We start from the raw sequence: 13,120 nt of genomic DNA, 5'->3' as shown, positions 1-13,120 counted from the left end.
GGGGGGGGGGGGCTCCACCCTCTGATACTGCTTTAGTAGGTTTATTTTGCTACCTAAAAATACATATTTTAAATAAGCACCCTAGGGACAACAGACATTGAGATACCACTGGATTTGTATTTCACACAAGTTATAGTATTTTCATTTACTAAAACCAATGGATAGTCTTATCAGGATATTTATTTAAGCTGAATATACACTCTCCAACCATGCCAGAAGACAGAATAGTTACTATACCTGGTAGTCCAGCATGTGGAAGCTTGGAAAAAACTGACAAATTCGGGATTCAAAAAAATAGGGAAAAATCCAGAAAATGGGTAGTTCTTTGTGATTGTTATCTAATGGATCACAAAAAAAAAGGAGAAAGAAAATAAGAAACTGATATTAAAGAAAAAAATATAACAGCTATAACTGGAAAGCTTCTGGTATCAGAAGAAACTACAACGTTCAATACATTTAAATCACACTAAAGGAAGGAATGTCTACCAGAGCACCATGTACAGTCAGACCTCTCACAAAGACAATGGAAACATTCTCCTATATCTAAACACAGCTACACGTATGAAGTAATCCTAACATGCATATCACAATAGTATATGTAAAGGTAGAGATGTTACCAAAAAAGTGGAATATAAAATTAATTTTTATGAGAGGCAGGAATACAGCTGTTATATATAGGCTGAACACAATGCTAGGTACTTTTGATATATTGTCTATGTATAATAACCTCTAGAGTCAGATATTAATAATCCCATTTTATAGAAGAAAATGAAGCCACAAGATTTAAGTCATTGGTTCAAGTCCACAGAGCTGATAAGTGGTAGAATTGGAATTCAAGCCCACAAAGCTCTTTATTGCTTCCCCAATAATACGGACTTTATACACTCCGATAAGTGACTTAGGAACTGAAAATAAATGGAATACTTAACACTATGAGTCATATTTTAGATTTCGTTTGCATTCTGTCCCCCAAAGCACACTATTTATGTAGCACAATTGACTGAGAAACTTGATCACAAACTCCTAACGCTCTTACAATTTATCAACTTGTAAGCTGGAAACTAAAAAATTATTGTACAAACTAATTAGATCATTGGATGAAATACTTGGAAGTCCTAAGCCACCTGAAACTGAATAATAACCCTCATCCATTCCTCCACCGCTAGGACCAGGTATCTGTGTCACTGATAACCACTGTCTGGCTCCTGGGTGTCTGACTTTCCCCCCAAATCCAGGCATGACTTAGCACTCTGGGCCAGAGGTCGGTGGTATCTTCGAGTCCTGGGCGAGACTTTAGGAGCAGGGAATGGAAGGTGCATGAGGGCAGAGCTATGTGGCTGACATGGTCACTACTCTATTTCTACCACCTGGTTCATGGCCCTTCAGTAAATACAGGGGTGGGTAAAAGTAGTTGTGAGTACACAAAACACAGTTTATTTTTGTAGTATTACTTATTTATTTTAGCATTATTTTCCAAATAAACAACTATAAACCTACTTTTGCCCATACCTGTATTTACTGAAGAAAAAAAAAAAGACAATTTACTGCTATTCTTCATGTCCCTTTATGCCCATAAGAACAAAATTATCTACAAGCCATTTTAAAAACACATGATCAGGACAATACAAAGTGTATCATGATGATAAAATATGCCACATTAACAAATAAGCCTGCTTTTAAAAAAGACCAGAAACAAAGGCATATATATTTTAGTGCTCTAATTCACCAAGATCTGATTTGACAGAAAGTAAATGCTCAGATACATGTTTATTTTGAAGTAAGTAATAAATTACACACCTTGACTTTGACCTTTCTTCCACATAGCAATTAGCTTCTTGAATGTAACAGCCAGAGGTTCAACCAAGCCACCAAAAGGAGGGTCTGTCACCATAATGACTCCTTCACCTTTATCTTCCTGTAAAAATGTTCTGCATACTTCAAGGGCAGCCTGGAAAAATACACATTCATTTCTAAATTAGGGAGGCACTTCGTCCTATTTGGAGGAGAATGCACTGGGGTCGGTCTCACTCTTGGTACTGAAATTTCACCCATCTGCCACCCCAGAGTCCCTCACTGACATCCTCAAGCCTCCCTCATTCATCCCCTGTGTGATTTTATCTTTGGGTTTCTTGATAAGGAAGTTTTTAAAATTGCAAATTCAAATACCATCACTATCAGAGGACTACACATTTCAAATGGTTAAATTAAAAACCTAAATTTAGTAACCTAAAAGAGAGAAACTCATTACCCAAGAAAAACTATCTAAAACTCTAAATTCAATTTAATAAACAGAAGCAGGGACTGTGCCAAACACTGGGAACACAAAGACAAGGCACATTTCTTTCCTATCTGGTCTGTCCACCACCATGTGTTCAGTTTAATAAGAGCTACAATTACCAGTTAAACACACAGGGTTTTGAGAACATGCACGGTAAGTAAATAAACGAAGGGTCACAAATAACAACTCGTATCCAGGCCATGAGACCATGCTAGTAACACATTTTCCCAACAAACTGATTCAAGTGTTTTTAGTAATTGCAAACTTAACATAACTACTGTCTAAAATATGTATCTTTAGTTGTTGTTGTTGTTGTTGTTGTTGTTGTTTTGGGAGATGTTAATGAGAGATACATCTATAATAACTCCAGTCATCTGACTTTGTAATAGTTTTCAAGTATGTACTCATCTATAAAAGCAAATCAACACTTAACAATATCCTGAGTGGCATATGATTTTAAAGTTTAGTGGTATGTTAAACTTTAATAAACCTGTATGTATTTAAAATATATATTGTCCTACTACTAAATCCCAACTGATGAGAGGAAAAAGCACCGTATCCTAATCCCTTTCCCTAGGAGAGTCACTATTAACCTCCTACTGGCAGTCCTACAGCAAAGGACAGTGTGTCAAGAAGGTTAATCATTTTTCAAGCACTGCCTGGTACTTTCTTAACCTGCCGACATGAAGAGAACCTAAAGTACAGATGATGTTATTGGAAAATCTTCAAATTCCTTAGTTAAAAGCAGAAAAAAAGAAAATAAACAAGTAAACTAGGCCTAAACTCTTAACCAAATTTTAAAAACATTAAGCATAAACTTCCAGGTAAGAATCTAGGCTATAATATCCTGTCAAGAGTTGCTGAGGGTCCTAAAATTGACACCTATGGAAACAGATGCTGGCTTATACCACCAATGTTGACAGTATCCTCTTTTCTTCATCTCAATTATCACTAAAAACTGGCACTTCATATTTTTATTGCCCTAGCTGGTCTGGCTCAGTGGACAGAGCGTCGGCCTGGACACTGAAGGGTCCGGGGTTCAATTCCGGTCAAGGGCACATGCCCCGGTTGTGGGATCAATCCCCAGTAAGGAACATGCAGGAGGCAGCCAATCAATGATTGTCTCTCATCATTGATGTTTCTATCTCTCTCTCTCTCTTCTTCTTCTCTAAAATCAATAAAAATATATCTAAAAAATAAGTATTTCAAAAAAATGTATATTTTTATTGATTTCAGAGAGGAAGGGAGAGGGAGAGAGAGATAAATAGCTGAAAAATAGATATCCCAACGCCCAACTGATTCTGAAAGAAGGCGTGCGTCACTGGTTATCCTTACTAAATCAGGAGACTCATTTTCAATCCCAACCAACAATTCAGAATCTGTTTTCATTTTCTAAATGCTTGTTTTTTTAGTCTTGCTTGGTTTTCATTCTATCATTAGCTATTACCTTAAAGCACAATAAAAGACTATACTTTCAGGGATCATTTCTATAGTTCGTTAAAGCACAATAAATACTTTAGCATGGTTCACTATCTTTAAAAAGTCACACACACACACACACACACACACACACACAGATATGCTTCAGGAGATCTTGATAATTCCAATCAAAACCTCCTGGGAGGTGTGACTACTGGTTAGTTGTGATTTTTATTTTGTAATAAGATTGACAAAGAGCTCAAACTAGGAGTGGAAGTATCAGCTCTGCTGTGTTGTTTATTCACAGTGACGTTATTAACATCATATAAAGAAGTTTCCTTTAAGCCACTATCTTTTTATTAAGACTATTTTTTTTTTAGAGTAGTTTTAGGTTCACAGCAAAATTGAGAAGAAGATACAGAGATATCCCACATGGCCCTGGTCCTACACGTACACAGCCTCCCCATTAACATTGCCCACCAGAGGGGTACATTTATTAGAATTAATGAACTTATGTTGACACATCTTTATTAGACACTAGTTTTTAAGGAGTAATCTAATAAAACCATAAATCCCCTTAACTGGAACATGAAATTTACTAGGGAGACAGATATCAAACAACTAACCACACAACTATCTATAATAATAAAATAGTAATATGCTAATTAGACCAGGCATCCTTCCGGACATCCTTCCTTCCCGGACAAAGCTGCAGTGGGCGGGGGCCCAGGCAGAGGCAGCAGAAGCCCCCGGCCCAGGCGGCAGCGGGGTCAAGGCACTTTCACGAATTTCATGCATTGGGCCTCTGGTTTAATTATAGTATCCTAACTCCACAAAGGAGAACTTGACCTTGTCTGGGGCTCGGGGGAGGCTGGAGAAAATGACTTGGAACAGAGCTCTGAAGAATGAGGTAAAGTTAACGAGGCAAATAGAGAGGAGAAGGCAGAGGGCATGGCAGGGCAAAAGGCCCTGTGGTGGGAAGGCCAGTTCCAGATGAGAGTTCGAGATGAACACAAAGAGCAAAGCAGGAGCAGGGAGAGGAGGGGCTGAAGAGTGGCAGGGCTCAGACCACACAAAACCATGTGGGCCTTGGTAAGAAAGTGGATCTTTACCCAAAAAGTAGTGAAAAGTCATGAAAGAGAAATAATGTAATCACTTCTAGATGCTCAGTATCTTCTCAGTTAATGAATAAAATATCTCTATGAGTAAATGGTGGAACAGCCACAATTTGATCTTAAGGGACTTTAGAAAAATAACAAAGGAGATACTCTTGAATTTATTCTTCACAAGAGAAGAAAGAGATAATGTTAACAATTCTTACCTCTCCATCAAAGAAGTGATGGTTAAACATGTTATAATGGCAAAAGCTATCTTCCATATAAAACTGCGAATACCTGTAAAATAATTTGCTTATTACTGGAGTTACTTGTCCAGTCATAGTTATACAATAAATAAATATAAACTACATTTTAAAACTGTGAAATCACACCTTTAATAAAGTCAATTTCATCATGCTTCGTCTTCTGAAATAAGGAATGCTTTCCCAGCCCTACTGGGTTTGGCTCAGTGGATAGATCATTGGCCTGCGGACCGAAGGGTCCTAGATTCAATTCTGGTCAAGGGCACATACCTTGGTTGCAGGATCCTCCCTGGCCCAGCCCTGGTCCTGGCTCATGCAGGAGGCAACCAATCTATGTGTTTCTCTCACATTGATATTTCTGTCTTTCCCTCTCCCCCTCTCTCTAAAAATCAATGAGAAAATATTCTCAGGTGAGGACTAAAAAATAAAATAACAATTACAAAAAATTAGTGGGTTTTTTGTTTGTTTTTTTTAAATATATATATATTTTTCTATTTCAGAGAGGAAAGGAGAGGGAGAGAGAGAGAAACATCAATGATGAGAGAATTATTGACTGGCTGCCTTCTGCATGGGGATTGAGACAGCAATCCGGCATGTGTCGTCCTTGAACGGAATCAAACCCAGTACCCTTCAGTCTGGAGGCCGACTCTCTATCCACTGAGCCAAACCAGCTAGGGCAAAATTTGTTTTTAAGAAAAAAACAAAAAGCTTTCCCCAAATCTTAGTTGGTAACCGTGGATGATGAATAAAAAACTTAAATTGTGTTCCCAAGTTTAATGTATCAGTGATAAAACTATGGAACACTTATAGTTAATAACTTTAAGAAAAATACTGAATCAACCTTTCTGCTCAACAGCTGTTAATTACTGTATTTTCTTCTGTGATTCACACAAAAAATATTTAATGCAAAGTTTTTCTTGTCTATTGCAGATTAGCTTTATAAAATACTAGAGCCAGTGCACAAAATTCAGGGGCGGGTCCCTCAGCCTGGCCTGTGCCCTCTTGCAGTCCGGGGGCCCTGGGGGATGTCCAACTGCTGAGGGGTCGGGAGGCTCCGGCCACCGCTGCTGCGCTTGCCAGCCATAAGCCTGGCTCAGGGCTTCTGGCTGAGCGGGCGTTCCCTTTGTGGGAGCGCACTGACCACTAGGGGGCAGCTCCTGCATTGAGCGCCTGCCCCCTAGTGGTCAGTGCACATCATAGTGACCGGTTGTTCGGCTGTTCGGTAGATTTGCATATTAGCCTTTTATTATATAGGATGCTTTTCAATATACAGTGGGGCCTTAACTTATGAGTGTCCCGACTAACGAGTTTTTCGAGATACGAGCCGTCTCTCGGCCGATTTTTTGCTTTGAGTTGCGACCTAAAATTCGGGTTACGAGCCAGCTTCAGATACCCCACCGCTAGTTGGCACAGTGAACATCACAGTGAACGCCACAACATTAGCCCAGTATCACGTGTCTCACTCGTTCACTTTTGATTTGACATACGAGTCATTTGAGTTACGAGCTCCATCACGGAACGAATTAAACTCGTAAGTCAAGGCCCCACTGTATTCAAAAAAGAAGTATGTGCATTTCATATTTACTGAATTAGTGCTGGGAAAGAGGGATATTTATTTATTGGTTGAATCACTTTATTCTTCTAACACTACTTTATTTAAAATTTATTTTTTTAATTAAAAAATTTTTTGCAATTACAGTTGACATACAATATTATATTAGTTTCAGGTGTAGTAACACACTACTTTAAAATGCCTATCAGCAATGAATGACAGTACCAACTTTGGGTATTAACTTTATAAATTTTTACTAACTTAGTAAGCAAAATCCATACTAACATAATGGTTTAAATTTGCATTTATTTGGTTTCTTATAAGACTGAGATTTCCTCATTCCTTAAGTGTATTTGTACTGTCTGTCTCTGTTTTCTCCATTTATGTTTATGGTTCTTAATGTCTTTCATGCTGATTTCTGAGTTTTTCATATACTATAGAAACCTCATTTTTATCTCAATAGGATCTTGAACTTTGACAATTTTGTTATAAACAATTCACATATGAATCACATCATCCTTCTATGGAATGCACAGTGGAAAGACTGAAAAACATCAGGGACACATCCTTACTTCTATGACTTCTTTAGCCAGATCACGACAGCAGAACAACTTTGTCTACTCTATTCTCAGTTACCCATTACTGTCTACAACTGATTCACCATCCATGGTATTATAATGGGTAACCCTGCTTATCCTCTTCTTCGTATGCTGTGGTTAAAAGCACAGACTCTTTGGTCAGATGACCTGGTTTCAAACCCTATTAGCAGTGTAACCTTAGTAAGTATTTCACCTATCAGAGCCCCAGTATCTTCGTCTACAAAATGAGAAACATAGTAGTTTCCACATCATAGGCCTTGGTAAGAATAAATGAGATAATGAGATAATGTATGTAAAGCAGTGCCAGCTAAATAGCGTATACTGAAATGTTAGGTCTCATTATTTTAATAAACACCAGCTAATATGCTTTAATGTCCCTAATGTTAGGGAATTATGTTTATGTCCAACCAAAATCTCCCTTCCTGTAATCTAATCCATTTCTTCTTATTCTGTGGAGATGGAGAACAACTGTTCACCATTCTCATTATGTTATCCCTTAATATTATTTACAATACTGTTAGTATATCTGAATCGAAGAAATAAACAAAAGGTTAGGGTAACTGAAAAATATTTAAATTATATACTGTAACTTAATGAACACTCCAAACACTGTGGGGCAATGTCAATTACCACTAATAAAGAAATGACTTCCTATTTAACTAAATTCCAAATAGCTAACAATATATATTATCTGTTATTTAATTAATATATATCTGTCAATACTAGTAGAGCTGTGAGTCAACTATCTTTTGAGAGTTTTCTTCTCTCTTGCATTGCTTTGTGTAAGCAAAAAAAAATACAATCCGTTTAAATATATATTTCTACTGACTCTCCATTTTTTTATTGCTTCACAATGACACAATAGTCTTTTTTTTTTTCATTAAAAGAGAAAAACTTATTTACATAAAATTCAACACAGCACAGTTGTCCAAAACTTCCTGGGCAGCAGTAAGCAGGGCCAGAGAGAGAAAAAAGCCTAGATTTCAGCTCTAAGTTTCATCGAATACAAACAAGGGAGCATAATTATTCATATTTTAAATTATGAAAAATCACTCAACATTACCCTCTTAAAATGAAATTGGCCACAAAGAATTATTCTCTCCACTGAATAAAGCAAACAAAACCAATCAGAAAGCATGCACTTGAAAACTGCTCAAAAGGACATTCATTTAATTTGGCCATTCATTCTCTTTAAATGAGTCAGTTACCAAGTGTGAAACATACTCTACACACAGGAAATGTAATCAAGAGCTGAATAAAATAAGTTCATGAAATGAACCCAAGAAATCCATTTTTTTATATAACTTTATTTGGATGATAGTTTGCCAAATAGAGTTTCACATCTTTCATGCTAAAATTAGAGCATATAAAAATCCATCTTAGCAAATGTTAACTTCATATCTTGGACCCCTGAAAAGGATATTTACAGCACATCTACATAGAATGCTGGAGTTGAGGCAGCTCTCTGCAGCCTTGGACAGACCTTCTGTAGGGCAACAACAAACCAAAGTCAAAGTGCCAACTGCCACTCCATACCCTCAGGGAGTTTTTCCTGACTTAACTCTGAGAAACCCGAACCAACCCACACACTCCATACTGTAAATACAGGCAACAGACTGAATTCGTTCTGGCTACTCCTGTGTTTCAATAGACCAGCTCTCTCTTAACACCCAATGTTGACCTTTTGTAGAATTGACTCAGTAACACAGTACGGGATCAAAGAAACTAAGCTAGGATAACCTTAGCACAACAGAGGTTTATAGACATGAAAAAAAGTATTAGTGTATTCCGTTAGTTATAAAATAACTTTATCCACATCCCCTTTGCCTACTCTAACCAAGAGATTTCAACTTCACGCTCAAGAAAGGTAAAACCATAAGATATGGCATTTAAGGCAAAAGAGTTAAGGGGCCATTTAAATCTTTCAAATTAAAAGTAAATCCAAGTAAGGTGAAAGAGTTCTGGAGAATGGTTGCACAATGATGTAAATGTACTTCACTTACTTAACACTACTGAACTGTATATTTAAAATGGTTAATATGACCAATTTTATGCTATGTGTATTCTGTCACAATATTTTATCTTTTTTTTTCTTAATACTCAGCCAAGGATATTTTTCCATTGATTTTTAGAGAGAGTGGAAGAGAGAGGGAGAAACAGAGAGAAACATTGATGTGAGAGAAACACACAGATTGGTTGCTTCCTGCATGCTCCTGGACCAGGGCCCAGTCTGGGGAGGAGCCTGCAACCTAGGTACATGCCCTTGACCAGAATCGAACCCAGGACCCTTTGGTCCGCAGCCCAACACTCTATCCACTGGCCAAACTGGCTAGGGCCACAGTTTGTTTGTTTTTAAAGTAAATCAGGGCAATAGCAATGAATAATACAAAATGAAATTAAGAAAACAATTTTCAATAGCAACAAAAAGAACAAAATATTTAGGAGTAACTTTAACAGAGGAACTGCAAGACTTATATGCTGAAAACTAAAAAATATCATTTAAAGAAATTAAAGAAGACCTAAATAAATGGAAAGACTCTTGTGTTTATGAACTAGAAGACAATTAAGAAGGTAATACTCCCCAAATTGATCTACAAATTTAATGCAATCTCTATAAAAAAAAATCACAGCTGATTTTTTTGTAGAAATTTACAAGCTGATCCTAAAATTCATATAAAATGCAAGGAACCCAAAATAGCAAAAAACAATCTTGCAACAGAATAAAGTTGGAAGACTCACACTTCCTAATTTCAAAACTTACTACAAAACAACAATAATCAAGATTGTGTAGGACTAGCATAAGGACAGACACAGATTAATGGACCAGAATTTAGAGTCCAAAAATAAACCCATGTATTTATGGTCATTTGGTTTTCAATAAGGTACCAAGATAATTCAAGGGGAGAAGAATAATCATTTCAAAAAATGGTGCCAAGGCAACTATGTAAAAAGAATGAAGTTGGATCCCTACCTCACTCCATATAGAAGATTTAACTCAAAATAAATCTAAATATAAGAACTAAAATAAAAAGCTCTAAGAAGAAAACAGGTGTAAATATTCATGACCTTGTATTAGTCAATAGTGTCTTAGATATGATATCTAAAACACAAGCAATCAAAGAAAAAAGATAATAACTGGACTTCATCAAAAGTAAAAAGACAGGGTGGAGGGTAGGCAATGGGAGGATAAGGACACATATGTAATACTTTAATCAATAAAATAAAAAGTAAAAAGACAAACCACAGAATAGGAAAAATTATTTTCAAATCATATATCTGATAAGAGTCTAGTATCCAGAATATATTAAGAACTTTTTCAATTCAACAATAAAAAGACAACCAATTAAAAATGAGCAAAGGGTCCTAGCCGGTTTGGCTCAGTGGATAGAGCCTCAGCCTTGGAACTGAAAGGTCCCAGGTTCGATTCCAGTCAAGGGCACATGCCCGGGTTTTGGGCTCAAGCTCCAGTGGGGGACTTGCAGGAGGCAGCCGATCCATGATTCTCACTCATCATGGATGTTTCTATATCTCTCTCCCTCTTCCTTCCTCTCTGAAATCAATAAAAATATATTTTAAAAAAAATAGGCTAAGGATTAAATAGACATTTCTCCAAATAGATAAATAACTAGTCCATAAGCACATGAAAAGATGCTCAACATCACTAACCATCAACAAAATGTAGTTACCTGTGTTTTGGCAGTTTGGCAGTTCCTCAATAAGTTAAATACAGAGCTATCATATGACCTAGCAATTCTACTCCTAGGTAGATATGGCCTCAACTGTGTCCCCCCAAATACCTATGTTAAAGCCCTAACCCCCAGTACTTAAATTTGCAACTATATTTGGAGGCAGGCCCTTTAAAGAAATGATTAAGTTAAAATGAGGTCCTTAGGGTGGGCCCCAATGAATATGACTGGTGTCCTTACTAGAAGAAATACACACACACAGAGGAAAGACGATTGTGAGGACAGTGAGAAGGCAGCCACCTGCAAGATAAGAAGAGAGGCCTCAGAAGAAACCAAACCCACTGACACTTGATCTTGGACTTCCAACCTCTAAAACTATGAGAAAATAAGTTTCTGTTGTTTAAACCACCCAATCTACTGTATTCTGTAATGGCAGCCCTAGTAAATTAATACAATAACCAAGAAATTTGAAGATATATTCATATAAGAAAATGTCCACAAGTGTTCATAGCAGCATTATTCATAATGACTGAAAAGTGAAAGCAACCCAAATGTCCATCAGCTGATGAATGGATAAACAAAATTTGGTATGTCTATATAATACAGTATTATTCAGCCATGAAGAGGAATGAAGTACTGATCATGCTACAACATGGATGAACCTTGAAAACATTATGCTAAGTGAAAGAAGCCAGACACTAGAGGTCACATATTATATGATTCCATGTATATGAAATCTCAGGAATAGACAGAAAGTAGACTAATGATGGCCAAGGGTTAGGGAACGGGGAAATGAAGAGAGACTGCTTATAGGAAAGTGTTTGTTTCAAAGGTGATGGAAATATTCTGGAATTAAACAATGGTGATGATTGTACAACCTTGTGAATAATACTAAAAATGTATGTGAAATATATCTCAATTTTTAAAAATATGCCTAAAATACAGCAAGTGGGGGAAAAAAGACTTTAAGCTATGATTCTATGTTTTAAAAATTTTAAATGGAGCCCGGCCAGTGTGGCTCAGTGATGAGCATCAACCCATGAACCAAGAGGTCCCCAGTAGATTCCTAGTCAGGGCACATGCCTGGGTTGCGGGCACGATCCCCAGTCTCAAATCCATTTGCTCCAACCTATCAGCAACCATTTGACTCTGAAGCTCTCTGTTTGCTCATCCTTGCCCTTGGGGTCTGGCTATTCCCCAGGTAGCATGCCCTTCATTTAGGCTACGTCCAGTGAAAGACGACAACATGCACATCATCTGGTAAAAATATTAAATAAATGCCTTATCACACTTAAAACAGCATGATGAAACAAAGTCCTGGAGGAAGCTCAGAATTATCTTTGAAAACAAGTATATGAGAAGAAATTCCACTCAGTAGGAATTTATCACTAAATTATAAGCCAAAAACAACGAGGCACAATCATGGACAGAATTTAGGAAGCACACTAGCAAAAAGAGAAATTCCTTTACCAGAAGGAAAGGGGGGAGAGGAGGGGAGGCAGAAGAGGGTAAAGTGGGGAAAAGAAAAAAAAAAAGGAGAAATTCACAGCCTCTGTTTGAAATATGGAAGATTTCATATGGAGTTGATGTGACTGAAAAAGTGCCTTATCACCAATTACTACTTCTAAATGTTAACTAGAATTAGAACAGGTAATAAACAATTAAAAAGAGAAAAAACAATTAAAAGCAGGAGACAATGAATGAGAATAAATATTATACTTTGTAAACCTACCGAAAATCAATATCCAATAAAAGGCTTTTAATGTTAGGCTTCTTGTCACCTGATGCTTTCAACCTGATCAGCTCATGCAACCTAAAACAATTAGTGAAAGCAAATTTAATATGAAGTTATAAAGGCCATAGATAATAAACAAATAAACAAAAAAATCAATGTTCTCCTGATATTTCTGATAGTTCACTGAAGAGAATGTGGCAGATGTAATCAAAGTTTCAGTTTTACAAATATATTTTAAAAGGCAGAACTTCTCTGAAACATAAAAGTCTAAAATTATAAACAGAATTTAAGAACCAAATCAGAAAGAATCTCCTATCATATATCAGAAATCTATAAAGATTTCTCCCAAGTGGATTACAGATTACAAACTCCTTTAGAGGGACCATGCTATATACTTCTTTGTATATTCAAAACTTTATGCTCTATCCTGGAACTTGAGAATATCTTTTCTTACAGTTTAAATAATGGTGCCAGGAAGTTTTTTAAAAACC

General features: G+C 36.7%; 1 protein-coding gene across 1 annotated transcript; it reads right to left on the bottom strand.

Moving 5' to 3' along the window:
- Positions 1 to 232: 232 nt before the first annotated feature.
- LOC102422880 (zinc finger CCHC domain-containing protein 4-like) lies at positions 233 to 12,707 on the bottom strand (the record flags this gene model as incomplete). Its single annotated transcript, XM_006108879.1, has 4 exons — positions 233 to 338; positions 1,798 to 1,948; positions 5,019 to 5,091; positions 12,627 to 12,707. Coding segments are annotated over 4 exons (411 nt in total), but the record flags the coding sequence as incomplete, so codon positions are not given.
- Between the last annotated feature and the right edge of the window lie 413 nt (positions 12,708 to 13,120).

The sequence above is a fragment of the Myotis lucifugus genome, unplaced genomic scaffold (assembly GCF_000147115.1).
Source record: "Myotis lucifugus unplaced genomic scaffold, Myoluc2.0 scaffold_4089, whole genome shotgun sequence".
NCBI classification, from domain to species: Eukaryota; Metazoa; Chordata; class Mammalia; order Chiroptera; family Vespertilionidae; genus Myotis; species Myotis lucifugus.
Note: the sequence above shows the minus strand (reverse complement) of the source record. Positions and strands in the feature narration are given on the sequence as shown.